Raw genomic sequence first — 20398 nt, forward strand, 5'->3', positions numbered from 1 at the left:
TACATCTAAAAATAACCAGCGGTTACGGAACTACATACGGAGTAACATTACATATTGAACGCCCCTCGTAGTTTGCAAATTAATCCTTAGCACATGAAGGTATATTAGTCTATAAATCGAATCATATCACATAATGCTACATTAGATAGTACAGTCTTGTCTTAAGCATCCTTAATACAGTGCCACTTTTATATGTATTAACTAAGTAAACAACACTATACTGAAAATCATGTATAAGTGGCACTGTGGAAACATAATCAAACAAATGTATTATGACACTCACCTGGGGTTTCGGAAGTACTGGGACTGGAACATGCTGAGCTATTTCCTTTGGTCTTACTTTTTCTTTTATATCTAGATTAATAAAAAGTAGTTAACTGAAATTTTGTTTACGGTTTGACACAATCATTTAAATATAAACAGCATTTTAAAACTTTAAATCTAGTAACAAAGATATTGTAAAATATTGATTTAAAAGCCCAGAACTAACTTTAAGAAAGTGTGTCATTGATTGTCGTTTTATAACATGTTTGACGTATAAGCGTTACCGTTATAAATTCTAATTGTAATCGCATTATTGTATAATTGGACTCAATTATATGGTATATAAAGTGAATTTTTAATAATACTTACCAGCTTTGTTGCTTTGCTTGATTGTTTGCATATTTCCAAGTTGTTTACAATCTTTGACAGAACGTTCTAGGTTACCATCACAACTAAATTCGTAAACAGAAATTTTGTTTTTACCCTTGATATTATCAAGTTGTTCCCGAAGACCATTAAGTTTAGGTTTTTGTAATACTGAACTAACAAAGAGTTTTTGAGGTCGGTCACTATATGACACAAACACATCACTCAAGCGCGATGTTTCATTCATTACTCCTTCAGTTTCTTTTTCTAACTTGTCAATACTCTTCATATCCATGGCCTTTATATCTTCTCCTTGCTTTAACATGTCGTTTGTCAGTTTAGTAACATGCAAAATCATTTCTTCTTTAAACGCGTTTACATCTCTTGTAAACTTGTCATGGATATCAACAACTTGAATCTTGTTACTCTTAAGAGAAGTAAACATTTCTTCTGCTTCAAGATGACACTTTTCTGCTCTTCTAATCAAATCTTTACAGTCCTGACTGTCTTTGAATTGTCTAGCCTTGTCACGAATGTATTCGACCCTACAGCTTTTATGTTCAAAAATCATACAATCGCCGCAGCCAATTTTCTCGTGATGTGAACAATAAAACTTAACGACCTCATTGCAATGTAGTTTACACTTCTCTAGGTCATCTGATCCTTTATTCTCTTGTAACGACTGTACTTCGTTCAAGTCTGTGAATTCGTGATGCCTACTTATTTTTCGTTTTTTATGTTTATCAAAACATGTACTACACATGTATTCTTCACATTCCTCACAAAATCCATCTGCATGTGTAACTTTGTCATCATCTTCACATATATTACACAATGTATTATTTTCACCAGTCGAAATTGTCTTTCCTGGCACTTCCATAGCAAAAATACACACAGTCGTTTTTTTATTTATTTTTTTGAAATAAGATATATGAAATGAAGAAATATCAATAATGATTTAAGCACGTCTCTATCTATATCAGATGTTTATTAGTTTAATGTACCCTGTTTCACCAAGCAGATATCAGTGTGTATAGATATATTATCTGATATATAAACAAACAACTCCCTACACTATGATATAGTTAAGATAAAAATAGCGACTAGGTCAAACCCATATATACAATTCAATACATGTAGGGAATATTGAATAAATGTATCTTAATGATTGTCAGGCATTTCCATTCGCGTTTGGCTTATTATTTAGATAATGTAGAATCTGGTAAATAAGCGCATAATTGAATATAAGCCCATATCAAAAGTAAGCGCATATGGCCTTATCGTTATATCGTATGGGATAATAAGCGCATGTCTTGCCCTTACCATAGTTTTGTCTCGAAAGTAGGCGCATATTCGATTACTGGTAAACAAACAATAGATGTAGCAAAAAGACGTAATTAACTGTATTATACCATGATAATTGTTTATCATAAATACAGGCGACAAGTGTTCTTACCTGTTGAATAGCCGATAGGTGTTGAAAGATTTTACCGTCTGTTGTCTGATAAAACAATAATTGTTTACGACAATCATGCTTTTCGAATAGAAAATGTTTTCAATAAATGAAAGTAGAGGTTTGAATATCAGGCCCCAATTTCACGAAAAACCTTAAGTAATTACTTAGTTAAGTCTGTTATTTTAAAATCATGCTATTGCTTAAGCTATTGTTATTTAATGTCGATTTTTTCTATACCAATGTATTTATAGCTAAATTAAACTATGGTTAGTAGTATTTGTCTGCAGTACTCATTTCAGTCACGCAAATATTATATTTCTATTTAAGCACGATATAACGAACTTAAGTATTTACTTAAGTTTATTTCTTATTTTTATTCTTCATTTTCTGTAAAATTCAGACTTGTTGTGCTTTGATCTATGAAATAGTCATGTACGGGTCTGATATAGATGAAAAAGTCAACATTGAAGACAGATAAAGGGCAAAAACAAGCATTTGAAATAACAGACTTAACTAAGCAATTACTTAAGTTTCTTTTGTGAAATTTGGGCCAGAAAAGTTGTTTGCGTTTTCGTAATAGTTTGTCATTCTTTTGTAAATCTGTGAAAAAAATATGAACAAAATGCTACAATCTTATTGTAGAACAATTATTGAATGGTCCGAGAGATTGAACATTATTTGCAAATTATGTATTCATTATGCTTTCATTTTGTCTAAATACTGTATGCAATAAAAGGAAGTAGTTCATTGCGCACGTCTATGACCATGTTTTACTTTCGTTTCTCAACCAAGGTAAGCATTGTCAATATTCTTAATATATCAAAAATAGGCACACACAGCTTGTCTGTAAGCGCATATCAAATATAAGGGCGTAGTTTTGGCTTAAGTATAAGTGCATATCAAAAATAGGCGCATAAAAGTGTCACTAAAAATATTATAAGCGTATACGCTTATTTACCAGATTTTACAGTATTATTTTTAAAGCATCTTTATCAAAGGTAAATACCAAAAACAAATGTTTACATTTTTTAAATCAATACTTGTCTTTATATATTGACCCGACAGTAATGAATTATCTTTACATTTCCGGAAATAATTATTCGGTGTCCGAGTCTGAAAGAAATGTATTCCTATCGAATATACATGTATACATGTCTCAACTAATATCATGACGCATGCGTAGATAGCTGTGTGGACAAAATATTAGCTACCAATCTTGGCGTTGTGTCCATAGTGTAACCATATTTTTTTATTTCCAATTTAATATGCCATTTTAACAGATACTTATCTAATCAAATGTATCATGAATCAAACTAATCACGACTAATTTATTGAAAGAAATACACTTCTAATACAAGAAAATGTTACAAAATGAATAAAACATAATCTAAATATTTAGGTTTAAAGACAAATAACATGTCCCCAGCTTTTCAACGTGTTTTCTGGACAGAAGAAAAAAATATCAACAGTTTTCAGAATCAACATGAATATTACCCTATCTATACAGATAAAAAGCCTTATCTACAGTTTTCAGAAGCATCATGAATATTACCTGTCTATACAGAACAAAATCTTAATCATTCTACAGTTTCCGGAAACATCATGAATATTAGCTATCTGTATAGAGGAGAAACCTTGTCTATATTATTAAGAAACATCATAAATATTACCTATGTATAGAGAAGAGTAACCTTATCTACATTATTCAGAAACATCATGAACATTACCTAACTATACAGAAGATAATCCTAATCTACATTATTCAGAAACATCATGAATATTATCTTATCAATACAGAAGAGAAAATATCTGCAGTAATTAGAAATAACATGACTATTACCTTATCTGTACAGGAGAGAAACTTTATCTACATCATTCAGAAACATCATGAACATTACCTAACTATACAGAAGATAATCCTAATCTACATTATTCAGAAACATCATGAATATTATCTTATCAATACAGAAGAGAAAATATCTGCAGTATTTAGAAATAACATGAATATTACCTTATCTGTACAAGAGAGAAACTGTATCTTCATTATTCAGAAACATGATGGCCATAACCTTATAAGGGAAACTTTATCTACATTATTCAGACACATCATGGCCTTTGCCTCATAAGGGAAACTTTATCTACATTATTCAGAAACATCATGGCTATTACCTCATAAGGGAAACTTTATCTATATTATTCAAAAACATCATGGCCATTACCTCATAAGGGAAACTTTATCTACATTATTCAGAAACAACCTTACAAATATCTATAGTAAACTATTAAATTTTTGATTTGGCTTCTAATATGAGGTCTCGTCATCGCTAAAACACTCTATAAAATATTCGTTTACAGTTTAAATGATAATTCGTTAAATCTCTTGGTACGGACATATGTTTCAAATTTCAAAATTAAGTCTAAGTGTAAGTTGCAGGTATAACTGTAACATTGAAGAGTACAGTGCGAGTATTTGATAGCATCTGAAAATAGCACAAACATGTCATATATTGAACATGAAAAAACAAAACAATATGTTAAATACTATTTTCAGGCGTAATATTTGAACTGCTTTTTTCTGTGAAACTTTCAATAACTATTTCAATATGTTTTTCATATGAGCAGTTTGAATTACGATTGATTTTATTTATCGGCTGGACAGATTAATTGTGACAAACAAGACATGATATAGCAAAGCTATTACAGGCATGGAAAAATAATTACACTTCAGAAGTCTATACCTCCAATCATTTGTTTCATATCAATTGGTCTTTAAAAATGCATAAATATATCCTTATTAACTAGAACATAGATACATCGGAGACAGTGTGGTGTTTTGTCTGAAATACGTACATTGCCTTAATCTTGAATGCCAGATGAAACTTTTTAACATTAACAACAAGCAAGCGGCCTCTAGATTCACACTATTGTGCTTTGAGCAAAGATTTTAAACTGCGTGTACATCCTCTCTACGGTGCCTTTTTATTTTAAATGTGCACTAAATTTGAAAAAATGTGTAAGAGTATTAAATAAAACAACCGAAAATGGTCTTGATATTTGACTTTGCACTCGTCTACATGCTGGAAATGGTGTATTTATTCACAGATTTTTACATATGAAAGCCATTAGCTGCAACCTATTATCTGGTACCGTGATGATAGATTTCTATTGTTGCAGGTTCAACTGGGTGGCCAAACCTTTTCTTCGACAGGATGTTGCACTCCTTACAAAACTGTAGTACTCTTATATCCCTATTTCATATTGAAAGTTCGATACCTGTCGAATACAATTTATACATTGTAAATGACATGTTTTCATTTAATTGATCTTCTACGTTGCATGATATTATCTTTGAATTTCCTTTCGCTGGCCTATGCATAATGCAAAAATGCAAAACTAACAATGACGGTATTCTTTATGATTGATTTAATCATATTTTATTGCTCTTTGATATATCATTACAATTACAATTCAAACATACATAATCAAAGGGCAAAAGGGTCGGACAACAAGTTCTGACAACATTAGAGACTGTCCTTCCCCTAAGCTGTAGTTAGAAAAAACGAACACAAAAAAGTAACATCATATACACTCGAGCAATAATATACTACAGATGGCGGATGAACAAGTGTTTATAAGAGAAAAAAGTAATGAAGATGAGAGCACTTATTCATGATGAAAAAAGAAAAAAAAAGAAAAAAGAACACAGAAGAATAATACAAAGAAAAAACCCAAACACTTTCGATGTGATGGCATGAGTCTCTCTGTCTGTCTGCGACTGTCACGAGATGTTAAAAGTTTATATAATTTTGAACAATGGTGGATTAATTTAGTCAGATATTAGTAAGATGTTGTTTGGTCTGTTGTTAATATTATGTATTATTTAAACCTTTCTGTATGTTTTATAAACTTTTGCACTTCGTTGAATATCTGTGAATTTTCCTCCATTGTTAAATCTTCTTTACCAAATAATAATGCGTTAGTACTTAGGGGATGATAAGGGCGTGTGGATGTAAATAATTGGTGTCTTTGATCTCGGAAACGATTGCATTTAAAAAAGAAATGCTCAGCATCTTCAATGCCACAGCCACATTCACACTGAGCTGATTCTATTAAATGATTTTTAAAATGATCACCATTTAAACTACTACATATGTTTCTAATTCTGGCTTGATAAACAGACAATGTCCTTACACCTGATAAGTAAAACAAAGGAACTTGTGGAGGTTTAAATTTTTCTTATTCTTTATCTGTTTAAAATACTGCCTGGTAGTTCTTTACGCCATTAATTTTTCCAAATTGTGACTTATTCTTAGCAATAGATGCGACAAAGCATATTTTAAGTAAAATCTTCTGGTACATGCAAATAGCAGCGGTGTATATTAAGTCTGTGTCAGATGATCTCGCCAAACATATCATCATAGACTTCTTTGAAGCTTTCTCCGTTGTAAGAGAATTTCATTTAAAGAGGTTTATTTGTATGATTTGTCACTAATCCCTACACTTAATTTTATTCAATTGGTTGACGTAGAATTGCCAAGTCTTAATCACTATTGCAAAAGGTGTCTGTCCAGATCATACTTGATTCGCCGATAGAAAACAGAGCAAAATACATGAACTACTAACAGTTTAAGTGTAATTAGGATGTGAAAATGTTACATGTTCTCATTTGGTAGGAAAGGCAACAACAATCAAAGTTCTTAAAAAAGGTAAATGTCCCATGAAAGTGGTTGAGTTTAGCCGATCAGCAATATGTTGCTAAAATTGGAGGCATTTTTACTTCTTGTTATAGAATCGATGGGACGAATATATTGTCTAAAGGTGGTGTTCAGCCTGAGCAAAAAAAAGGTAGGGAAAACTACCAAATGATGCACCAAATGATATACTCAGTTGCATTGTGTGTGAATCAAAGCATTTCTAAGCTTGTGTGGGGAAACTCGCTGTGGATATATATCTGCCAGCACATGAACATTAGGCATTGTGCATTTTAATGGTATTCAGTATTCGGTGCCCAGGGTATTAACTATTAACTACTGTGATAGCTGTTGAGTAGGACTGTTCTACCGTCATGTTAAAACGGACACAGTCCCTTGGTAGCATGTGGTTACATACACGTATCTCGACAATTATTTTTATTCCAATATCATTGCGTTCTCTGGAATGTTCAGCAAATACGTGACGGTACATGGGTGGGTATTAAAATAGTAAACGATGTAATATAGATATATTACTGCAAATCAAAAGCAATGCAAATTTATTTTAATCCTTTTTAAGCGTAGAGAAAACAAAAAAGAGCTTATAAAAAAGAAGGGAAACAACGTACAGTATGAGAAAAAAAATCAACGAACAATGGAACCCGTTTCTAAACGTATGAACAATCACAAATTTGATAAATACAAGGTCATTGACTCTGCATTCTATTCAGTGTAAATAATCATAGTGTGAACGACTTTTCATTTAAGACGATTGAAATTGTGAAAACAATATTGACTGTAAAGAAACCTCCTTTATCCATAAAGTAAAAACAAAAAGTCCGGCGGAAAAATTAAATTCAAAACTGTTGTTTAATAGAATACTAATGAATATTATGGGCAGATTTTTATTGATATATATCTTATAAACTCTTGGTACACTTTCCTTTGTTCCTATTCCCGCTTTTTATATCATCTTACTCTAGAAAATTTTGGTATTTTCATATCCGGGCTAGTACAATGTACCTTTTCCCGCCATTTAACATTACGTTTAACTTACCAGTTTTACGTCATGTCTGTTTCTTTTTATTTTTATGTGAATTATCCTTATGAAGGCGTAAGCCGAAACCTTGAAGCAATAAATTACTTTACCCAAAACATTGATACATGTTGTTGTTGAAATACCTATCGCATAACGTACAATTTGTACATTTATGAAGTGTTTGTCCACACTCATATTAAGCCACATCATCAAACTAGGGGAATAGATGTGGATAGGTTAGACAAAGTCCTCGCACTATCAAAGTATAAAGGAAGCATCATGCATTTCTATACGGTATGCTTTCATCAAAAAATTGTTATGAAAACAGTGTCATGTTTTGCTGTTATTAGCCTAAGGATAGGTATATACGTATATACGTATGTACTATCGTTCTATTTACAGCTTCAGCCACAACATGATACAAGTAAGGTCTTCGTTTAAATCCCAACAAATTCTATTTGTTCTTTACTGGTTCGAGTCGTAGATTCGGCCATTTTTGCGTTTTTTCTTAATATTTTTTCTTTATACAATTGATTTGTACAAAATCTCTACCATATGTGCTTTAATACAAGCAACATTACCGGTCGCTTACAGTATGGTAAACAATAACACAGCGCTTAAAATAACGGACAGGTTAAGCCTTCACATTTTACCTTCTAGAGGCTGTATATATTCGACCACTTTTTAAACATATTGTTTATTATATCTTCAACATTGTCTTGGTTATAAATCGGTGCTACTGCCAAAATCTTGTTTCAACAAACTGCAATCAATCTTCAATAGTATACCTCGGGGGAAATATTTGCTATCACAGATTTAAAAAGCGCCTGTCATCAATCTTACAGCAGTATGACGTAGTTTAATTTTTACGTAACTGTTTATCACGCATTCTAACATAAAACTGTTGACCTTGTCACATTTCGGGGGTCTTTTAACAGGAGAGTAAAGAGATTCTCGCGCTCACGTGCTGATATATCACCTTTTTGCGTTTCGTGACAAAGCATAAATGTATTACGGGTCCGAAATAGATGATTAAAAAATAAATGACGTCAACATGAAAAAATAACGTAGACATGGAAATTCAATGAAGTTGAGGGACTATATACTCATTTATTTTGTTTTAAACGTGTTTTTATGAAAGTTTAGATTTCAATTAACTCTTGCGGGGGCTCAGCATAAACTAGCGCGTGCGATGATGTCACGCTACCCGCGAGACAAAATATTTGCTATTTAGAGTACACAACTTCGGAGAAGGACAACTTTTTCTTTCTACTCACCTCAACTTGTTGTTTTTTTTGGCTGATTTTATTGCTCGCGCAAGTGCTTGTGATGAAAAAGATGCTTTCTCATGCATATGGCTCGAAAAAAGCTTTAAAGTGGAGGGCCAAATATTTACGACCTGGCCGAATTTACGACTCGAACCAATATGGTTTTATCTAGAATTATATGTCTTCTTCCAGATTTTTAAACTTTTGGCCACCGGTTTTCGCTAGCCTTAGTTAATTGGTCAATACAGAGTTGTGCCCCATTGATTTTCTTAGGTACCATTTCCGCTTTAGTGTTTTTGATGATATTCAAACTTTTTATAAAAAATGTTGCCGGAAACTATGCATGTTCTTCATTTTTGAGATGTCACAAACTCTTTTTTAATGCAAATGTTTTTTGTTTTTTTTTGATGCAAATGGTTCTATCATTCAACTCCTACTACGTGTGATCTTGATGCGACCTTTAACATAAGCTTTAACTGCATTTAAACAAATATTCTAAATATGAGTAACTGTTTCACTGAAGTAAGTTGGAACAATATTTCATTGAAAAATGGTGTTTCAATAAAACTCAAATCTAACAATAAAGCAGAAAATGTCATTACAGATTTAGTTTCAGGTTTAATGTTAAAAACCACGGCACAAGAAACACTCATCCTCAATTTTGCTTTCTTGTCTTGCCGGGACCAAAATACGAACATTGTTAAAAATACAGACTGATTCGGTGTTATTTATTATATATATTCTTTTCAAAAAAGGTTCAGGCATGTATTACGTTTCGAGACAGCCCTAGTTTACAAAAATACACTTTCAAGTAAAAACATGTATAATACCATACCTTTACGGTAAACATGCTATAATATGTCAGTGTCATCATATAGCAATGATATCAAAAGCCTCACAACTCATTTTGGGAACGGTAATTCTTTCAGTATAAAGCAGGCTGAATACTTTGAAATTATAATATCCGCAACTAAATGATTAAATTCGCAGTGATCATAATAAATATCTATCGAGGTATGTAATTGACGACAATTATGTGTTTTGGGGGAAAACGTATTCCACGAATTGGTATCTTTGCTTGTACATGTACCTGACAAGTTCATGACTGCTGAATTTTGCATTTCTCACAATTAAAAGAAAATTAAACTAAAGAAACTGTATTTATTTCGTTTCTCTTAGTTATGTTTCATCCAAGTATATTTATAAGTGCATATTTTGCTATATTGTACAGCTCCTGTTATCTTTTTATTTTTAGTTTTCATTTTAGACTTTTATTACGCTGTTTACTTTTGAAGATATGCCTTATCTTTCATTAACATTCTCGGTTTTCGTGGTTTTTTTTTTTGGTTTTGGTTTTTTTTTTTTGTTTCTTTTTTGCTTTTTTATTTTGGTTGCTGTTGTTCTCTCGTATACTCTTTTGCAATACAGTTTTGTTTATTTGGATCTTCCACGCATTACCTTGGCAATCAGATGTATCTCTCCAGTTCAGAGTTTTCAGAGTAAGTATATTAAAACATCAAACAGTTGGTTTTCACTTTCTTTTTACATCAAGACAAGAACAAGAATTATGAATTATATCAAATTTGATTTAAACAAAATAGATAAGGTTTTATGTATATATTTCTCTACTCATATTACCTTTTAAGTAGTATTCATTCCAGTGCTTTTTGACAGCATTGTACAAACCTTTGGAAACAAATTTAGTGGTAACTTGCATTTCTACGAAACTTCTAGCTGACAAACTAGGAATTCATATAAAGCCGGCTTACGGAGGGTCTTTGTTTCTACAATGGTGTACATTTTGGTTCAAATACTGCCCGGAGAGGCACATTGACTTTTCAACCACCATAAAAAGCTGAAAAGTCACAAAGTATGGCATTCACATTTAACAACGTTACGTTGAAACAAACAAAAACAAAACAATCAATATAGTGATTTATAGCTTTATTAAATAAGAAATACATGTACATTTTAATGCTGAGATTATACTTCCAGGAAAAAAACATACAAAAGAGGCAATTCTTCTCTTTCTATATTATTAAGTTTTATATGCATGTAAATAGACACAGGTTTATATAACAAACATGTTAGTAGTAATGGTTGTTGCGATTTAATAGCCTTTGTTAGATTTCGTGTACCGTCTCGGTACCTTAGTGGTAAAGAGACTTATTCGAGTGTGTGAGGTTATGGATATCATCGCGTTATACCAAACACGAGAAAATGGCACCTGCCTGGTGTTCAACAATAAAAGTATGGTTCTAGCACTGTTTAGCTAAAGGATGTTGTCAATTGTCATGCGGCATAGTTGGACTTAAGAAGGACAGCTATGTTGTCCTAGTTAGCGGACTTCGTAAGAGGGTATTCGGGTTTTAATCAAATGGTGCCCTCTATAGAAAATGATTGCAACATTTAATAGTCTAGCGTTTGTATATTGCTTCCTATGGTATATCAAGTTTCTTGTTATTTCAGGTAACTAATAATTTAGAGTAAAAGTAAATTAAGCCTAGTAGTTGGAGATACAGAAATATTATATGTAATGTAGAAGGGAGGTAATTATCACTACAGTTACTATAAAACAATTTTATTCAAAACATCTTACTTTTGATAAAATAGTTAAGTATTAATTTTGTAAGACGTTTACAAAAGAGCCACCTAAACACTTGAAAATTTAGGTTGTTAAAGGTGCCCATAGTTTTAACGGTTATAATTTATAGAACATTTGGTTATCTGTTTCTACCTAGTATATGATCATTGATAATAAAATGCCTTTTGTAAATAACTAAATAACTTATAATACTTATCTTTTATTATATGGATAAGAGAACACAAAACGTCTCTATGAAGCAGAAGAATATAGCTAAATGTTCAGATTATAAAAGTTATCCTCAATATGTGAGAAACAAAGTTGTTTATTCTGAGTAAAAAGAGGTTTTTTCATAGGTGTGTTTTCTGGAAACGGGTTGATCACTTGCTATGCTTGCCTTCTGATCTTTCAAACCTGATTAAATCGCAACAACGAGTTAATATCACTGATGGAAACAAAGCGCATAGATTAAAGCTGAGCCTCTGTCATTCAGTATTAACCTTTAATTAATAGATAGTGCATCTCTCTAAATGTTACAAGAATTATACTTTTTTGTTTGCAGCTAGAAATAATCTACGATATTGTTATAAGGCCTCAGACTAAAACAAAACCGTATAATTCAGCCGCAGTATTAAAAAATGACCTACATTTTGCATAGAGTGATATCTGGGTAATCTTATCGTAGTGCGCATCAATTTCACGAGTCAAAAAAATAGTCTAGATATTTGAAATGTAAATGTTGTTATTGTTCGCTATATTACCTGTTTATTGTAATTTTTTTCACATTTTGGTAGTATTGTATGTTACCCAGCGTTATGACATTTTGATCAATCTATATTCTTAAATTGAAAAGTATGTCTTCCAACAATCGCTTAATCGTTTTATTTTCTAGTTTACTTGAAAGAGAAATAATCTAACCGAAGGTGCAATACAATGGATGGAAGGGTAATACAGCTTAAACTTATTTTTGGTCGATATTATCATACATCCGTTTTGAGGGAACCGTTCATAAAACAGTCTAGCTTTCGTGCCACATAATATTCCGAAAATATTAGTTTTTACTTTTTCACTGACAGTAAGATATTTTGATAGGGTTGTTTCTTGTCTAAAGAATTTAAACGACAAACGTCTCTTACTTTGGTGTTTTATACACACAATTTCAATAAACTGGAGCTAATTTGGAACAATTCATCTAAATGTGACTACTTGCATTAGAAATTGATGTGAGAAATTTAGAACAAGATATTTTACATATTACCGTTCACCTCTTAATCTCTTCTGTTTTACATATGGGCCTAATTTGTTATATTGCAAACTCTACAAGCGCCTTTATCGATATTTCGAATTAAACGATGAACACAATTCTCTTATTTGATTTTCTAATTTCGAAACGTCGTTAATTTGCCTACGATACCCGCTGATATTAGTATTATCTAACATATTCAAACCAACAATAACTTGGTTATTCAGTTCTTATGCTCTAAGTATTACATTAATTACAATAAAAAGGTATAAACTTTGAAGAACAAGATGTTCTAAGATGTGGTGTATAATTTATTATGTGTAATACCTGTAAGAATCATTTAAATGTTTATTCTTAAATTGATTTGTTATTTAACATCGCTTGTTAAAACTAGTAAAGTTAATAGTTAATACAGCAGACGTAATTTTTGGAGCTTTTTGTTAACGTCTCGTCGTGCGCATTTTTGCGCGACGCCCGTCACGTCAGTTGTTTATACCGTATGTCAACGTTTGAATTACTTCCGTTAAGAACCGGCGCATTGCCATGAAAAATAATATTAAAGGTTTCGACGCTTAAGACATCATAGTCGGTATGCAACTTATTTTAATTGTTATAAATACATTTTGTGCTATTTCCTAAAATAATTAAGTAATTATTTTAAGCAATGTTGTCATTGCATTGTGCGTTTACGATATTGTACATTATTATAATTCCGTACATGTATATGTTTTTGATGTTTCGAGCGTATAATAAATAATGTAACATACATTGTTTCAGAGAATCGCTCGCTCACATGTGTTGGAATTTCATGCTATGAGCATAGAAAATAAATATATAGAAGAGCGCATCTACTCGTTTAGTTCTGTTTATCCGAAACCCTTAACAATACCTTGTTAACTGCAAGAATGTTGTCTTTTAATTTAAAATCCTAGTTTCAAGGTGATTAGCTGGCTGATTGATTGATTGATTGATTGATTGATTGATTGATTGATTGATTGATTGATTGATTGATTGATTGACATTGATTGGTTAACTGACATTGATTGGTTGACTGATATTGATTGGTAGATGTTTATTCAGCTTCAAGCGTGCATACTATATAAGTCAAATATACTTACACTATTACATTAAATCAAAACATATAGAAAGAAGATAATATGATCATACATTAAATCATTAATCATACTATTGCTGCACGGCAAAATGTCAATCAATTTATTGTAAAATATCAGTATCGCAGTCACGTATGCTGTTTGTAAAATATATGCAACATGGGTACTAAAAATTTATATGCATGTACTTATAAATTGTGCTCTAATATTTAGGCTTTTTTGTAATAGGATCCATGGAAATATTAAGAATATATTATACGGATATATTATATCTCTGTTGAATTGTACATAAAACTTTTAAATTTAAAACATGTCACCTACTGCAATTAATATGCTGTATATGCTGGTCATTACGTTAAACCTAATATTATCTTAATATGATCAGGCTAATTCTAGCCATTGATTGCACGGTAAGATTGTCTTTAACATTTAACATTATCTTTCCACTATAACATTGTGGCTTACCAACGATTTAATCTTGGCATATTTGGAGCTTATTTTCAAAATGCTTGTTTGACATTTGGAACCAAGAAGAAGAAGAGTTGTCTAAATGACATTATGTTTGAAGCAACCAGTCTGAAATATTTTCCATTACAGCTTCTTTTTGTTGTGTACCTACTATGTAAATGTGTGGCTCTGGGGCTGTGTTTATTTGGTGCTCTGTACTTCCGAGAAATCTACCCTTACCTATTATCTTTTGTCGCATGACGTCTGGTTCATCACTTCTTGGATACATGAAGACCAAAGTATTTTTGTCAAGATATTTTAATGAAATATAAGAATGAAAACAATCAAATTCTTTATGTGCTTTGTCGTCTAATTTACCATGGCGCATCGTTTAGATGTTTCAATATTGATTTTCTTTAACTCACTGCATAGTTACGTCGTTCTTTCTCTGTGCGTGCATCTGAACTGTGATGAATCAGAGGACAAGCCAATCCATAGCATTTATTATATCATGACCACATTTGAAATGTATGTTACAAATTTGTAAACACTGACCAAACTGAGAACTGTTAAAAAGAATACCTGTATCATGTTGTGTATTTAAATACAAATTAGTACGGATAAAAATATACTTACGCATAAAACATACTAGAAATCAGAGACTCAAAACACAAGCAGAGTATAATATCATTAAAACATGATACATATCAGTTAAATTAAAAAATAAACAATAATTGTTAATAACGTTATATTTTACTGTTTATAATATCATATTTACAAACATTTAAGACCTAATGCATAGCAAAACAGAGCATTTTACGTAACACACGTAAGTGGCTGTATGTATATACATGGAGCAAGTTAATATAATCGTATTCTAGAAATTGGTTATGTATATTGTGCTTGTTGTTTGAAACTCCGTCAGCAGTTGCCACTTTATTCACAAATCTGGCATCTTTGCATCAAATATAACTTTGACTTTTTCACCAGGAGAATGCATCCCAACAGCGAAGTATCGTAGGATATCAAAAGGTATGTGTGCCTGTCCAACCTTAAACATATGAAAATACAACAATCTACATGTAAAATAAAAGTAATTGTTATCGCTAAAAGCATATACTTAAAAGTGTATCCAAACTTTATATAAACTATCAAGTATTATGTTATTATCAAATCAGTTTTATGTCATATTCTTTTCACCAGCTCTAGATTATTGTAAGGAAATGTGTTTATTATGGTAAAATTTAAATACAGCAAATACGAAATTTGTATAATTTATCGGGATACATAAGTGACAATTTCTTAACGTCAGACTGTCTATCATTCTACTTTTCTTTCAGTTGTAAGTAAGGTAGATTATAAATTGTGAGCAGCGTAAGATAATTAAGGTAGTTCTGCACCTTTGGTAAACCGGAAGTGATGGCGTAACGTCATTTTTTTACGGAAAAAGTAAAATAATGCCTGGATACGGCGTGTGGAAACGAAAATCAGTTTATGAATTAAGGGCAATCTGTGAGTAATGTATTAAAGTGGCACTGTTACTATCTTTCTGAATCTAAAATATTATATTAAAACATCTTACACGCTAAATAATTCAAAATAATTTCTTAAAATCAGCTTGAAATAGACTGTTCACTTTAATCATTTCTAAATATCTCAGAAATAAGCACACGGACCTATAAATTTTATATCACCATATTTTAGGCCATATGTTTATTTACGACTGTGAGAAGTTTCATTAAAATCTACATTGAAGAAAATTTTCTATTCGCGAACTTATGTTTTTCCCAATAAACTCCCATTATGAAAAATTGCGCGAGGTCGAAATTGTTCAAATAGGTCTAGCAAAAAATTAAGCACACGACTCTATCTTTTTTATTTGCTGAATTCTCTTAGCATATTCAAAAGTTTTGAAAAATCGGAGTTTAATCAAATTCTACACTGTAGAAAAAATTTCGATCCTAATGTGCAGAACTACCATAAGTATGAATAGTATTAGGAATTATATAGCAATGCCGAGGTTGAAACTGAAGGTGGAATATTGATCGGTATGAAATAGTACAACATTTTTGGAAGAGAGTAGATATTAAAGCAACTGCAACGAAAACTGAATTGTTTAAGTGACAAGTACGCTCAATTCGATCATTAAGAAGAACAGTGGGTGAGGGAAATGATCTCTGCGACAGTTTGTCAAAAGACAGGAAAGATGCATCTTAATTAAATTAATTCTCTGTCAGCATTTAATCACCTTGCTTAACGGTATGGAAAACTCGTATGTTATATATAGATGCTATGCGTTTTGAACGTGTTTATCATGAAAACGGCGCTATATAAATCTGGTATGATAATTATAATAATAATGATATTAGTGATAATAATAATAATAATAATATCAATAATAGATCGACATTTTAACAAGCATTATATTTTCTGTTCTGTAGTTTCACTTATTTCTGGAACTGTGTACGAGTAAAGGTTCTTAAGTCTTGAAAATACGGGAAACTTTTCTATAATGCATTACTTTGTAAATTGTCATAACAGCATGAAACTATTGGTTACTTTAAGTTTTAGCAATTATTTAAATACTGAAGTAACGCTTTAACGGAATAAATAAAAAAATGTCTACATATAGAGAAATAAACAACCCCAAGTTTGGCTGTACATTCAATTTCGATCTTCTCAGATCGTTCAACTCGACTTTAATGTCGTGTTATTGGTACTGTTTGATTTTTAGCTTAAATATTTCGGCCTTTATGGTTCGAATATTCTTGCGTTCATAGCTTTGAATATGGTGCCGTTTTGATTTTTGTCTTTTGGCAGTTCCTGTGATATGTAGGCTCCATAACCTCAGATCCCATTTCTAAATTGTGTAAAAGTTACAGTAAATGGGATTAAAGTGTTCTAACAATATGGCACACATTGAGGATTTTTGGACAAAAACTGGGAAATCTAACCCGAAAGAGAAAGTTATTCATGGAAATATTGAGCATTCCATATATAATGGATTTAAACACTTGGAATTGAACAGGATTGAGTTGTGCAATTTGAGTTACCATACGATGAAACATGGTGATGTATATGATGATCATTTTGGTGATCCGTTTGAACATTCTGATAAATGTGGTTACGACGTGGAAGTGGAAATAATAAATAACCGAGTCTCCCGAGACTTAAGCTTTTCCAGTACGATATAATCTGACACAGTTCCAGCATAGCTTTTAAATCAATAGTCATACAAATGATGATATTGACAATGGCGAGATTTCTCCTTCGGAAACCTATGTAGACGATTTTGAAAAAAGCGATCACAATGGTGATGATATTGAAGATGAATATCATTCTGAATGTTATGAAGTGATTGTAGATGTTATGACAAATGAGATTTACTATCAAGGAGAGTTTACTCATAACGAAGATACAGGATAAGGTCATATGATCTGTGACTGCGATGATTGCACAATCAGGCAGAAGCAGTTGATTGCCTGTGTGAAAAGTGTGTTCAAATAAGAGACAGGACTATGGAAGTATCTCTGTCACCTGAACTAAGGGATGTCACTTGTTATTCTGAAGATTGTGTTACTAATTGGAAAGATCCAAACTGTTCTTGTACCAATGGGCATTTTGTGCTTGACAGAAAAATATAGAGTCAATCTTAACAATAACCAGGCTAAACAAAAATGTAACTTTTCAGAATGCGTGGCACAGAGTGAACGTAACACTGAGAAGAGCATTGTTTTCTCGTTTATGGCCAAACCATTATTTTAACTGGGAACCATATGCCGCTTTTCATGGAATTACACGCAAGTGTATCATTGAACGTTCCATGCACTGTGAACAACATTTGAACACATTGCGAATGTCTATAAATTATTGTTTTGTACTTGGAACACGTGTAAGTGTTTTTCTACCCTACTTTGGACTAAAACCCATGTATAAAACATTTATTTTCACTGCCGTACACAGATAGGTTCAATCAAACCAAGTCGAGCCTGCAACATTCGTTTTGATTTATCAAGTTTCTGATTTTTTAAATTTACAGCTAAACCGGCAATGCGTTATCAATCTAGGAAAACTGAATAAAGAACGAACCGACTTTGATTACTAAAGTATATTTGCCCTTCATGAAATATCATTTGGTTTTCTTCATAATTCAGAATAGGTCCATCAAACTGAATGGATGGAATGTTTGCGAAGATTATCATAAACATATCAAATCAAACAAACAATATTAAACCCCGATGTCATATTCGGAAGAATATATGGGGACAAAAGTTAATACTGGAAGATGAAAACGCCGGTATACATCAGGGGCGTGGAGTCAAAAGTCGAAAAGAGCGGTTAGATGTAGTAGAGAGTGTGTTTTTCTAAGAAATGAAAGCGGAATCTAAAGCATGTTTGCATATTTAAGCTATCAAAATTTGAAATGAATAATTTTATCCAGAATATATATGCAGTTTCAATGTTTAATAGATCAAATTGATTGTACATAAATGATAGCTTAGTTTACAATGAGAACACTTGTTTTAGTGCAAAAATTCAAAATTGTGATAACAAAATATTCATGAAGAACAATTTTACCTTTTGAATCTGAATAGCAGTTTTAATTTATTAATGGAACAAACTATGCGTATTACTTACTAAACATCATGCATTTGAATATTTAGGAATAGTTTAAATTGATTTTACTGAAAAATAACTTATTTGTATATTTTTGGTTTCATCACGAGACGTTTATCTAGTATACACCTCTATTCTTTATAGGCCTGTAAGAATTTCAATAGCCATGGCAACCCAAGTAGCATTCATATGAAAAGCATGGTATAATTTGATTTTAGGCTTTGATAACTATATCACGTGTTAGGTTTTAGTTTCTTGGACAGCATAAAAAACATTGGTTTTCCAGTATCTTAAACTGCTAAGTGTGTTATAATTATATCATGTCACTTATACAGATTTTCTCATGAAACGGCCCATATATATATATGGAAGAACAAAACATTCAATGAGTCCGCAATACAAATAATTGCAAAATTAACAGATAAATATGCGTAAATATTCTCATTGTAATCGAATAATGTATATAACTTTTGGGAAGCTCGAGTGATGTGTAATTACTTGAAAGAATTGATATTGCACACCTACTTGGAAGCTTGATTATTCCGTGCATGAAAATATAAAAAAAGCAATTGTTACAGTTTCTTACCCTTGTTCCGTTTCTTGTAAACAAGACAACCCGATAAGAACCACTGAAACACAAAGTGAAGTCGTTTGTTAATGATTTTACCTGATAAAAAGATGCATTGGTAAAAAGATATGGCAAACTAAAAAGTTTTAAGACAATATTTGAATTTATGATACCTTTTATTCCTTATTACAATGTAATGTATATACAACAGATAGGAGAAATTACTGTATTTGTATCTTGCTTATTTTCTTACTTTTATTAAAGAAACTATCGAGTGTCAAAGAAATAATTCTCATAACCATAAGGACTGAAAATAAGATATGTAAAAACATTGTAAATGAGAACTTGGTGGTATTAGTAAACAGATAGGACTGAGAATATAGGGCATTTGTAGGCATCTTTAACAAATGTTCAGACCTTGTCTTTTGTTGACTGGAGATAACCCCTTAAACTATTTAGATTTTGTATAATTATGTCCATTTCTTTGTAAAAAGTTCAATTAATCAGATCAGTTAAATTGTTAAAATATATAATATATATAAATGATTTAAAAAAAAGATTAACTAGAAAATAGCATAACTACGTTTTTTGTAGCAGCTGTCATCAGTTTTCAATCGTTTCAGAACACTCCGCGAATGCACTTTATTACTACCATATCAGTCCCCCGAAAAGAATTCAAATATGTCCATAGGAAAGCGAATAATTCCATATCATGAAGACGAGTGGTTGTATCTTAAATGTAT

The 20398-nt window shown here is 31.6% G+C and overlaps 1 protein-coding gene across 1 annotated transcript; it reads right to left on the bottom strand.

Annotated features, from left to right (window-relative positions):
* Window positions 1–283: 283 nt before the first annotated feature.
* LOC123543773 (transcription intermediary factor 1-alpha-like) lies at window positions 284–1606 on the bottom strand (the record flags this gene model as incomplete). Its single annotated transcript, XM_053535564.1, is given in 2 exon segments — window positions 284–354; window positions 634–1606. Coding segments are annotated over 2 exon segments (948 nt in total), but the record flags the coding sequence as incomplete, so codon positions are not given.
* Between the last annotated feature and the right edge of the window lie 18792 nt (window positions 1607–20398).

This window comes from Mercenaria mercenaria, unplaced genomic scaffold, assembly GCF_021730395.1.
Source record: "Mercenaria mercenaria strain notata unplaced genomic scaffold, MADL_Memer_1 contig_4922, whole genome shotgun sequence".
In the NCBI taxonomy this organism is placed as follows: Eukaryota; Metazoa; Mollusca; class Bivalvia; order Venerida; family Veneridae; genus Mercenaria; species Mercenaria mercenaria.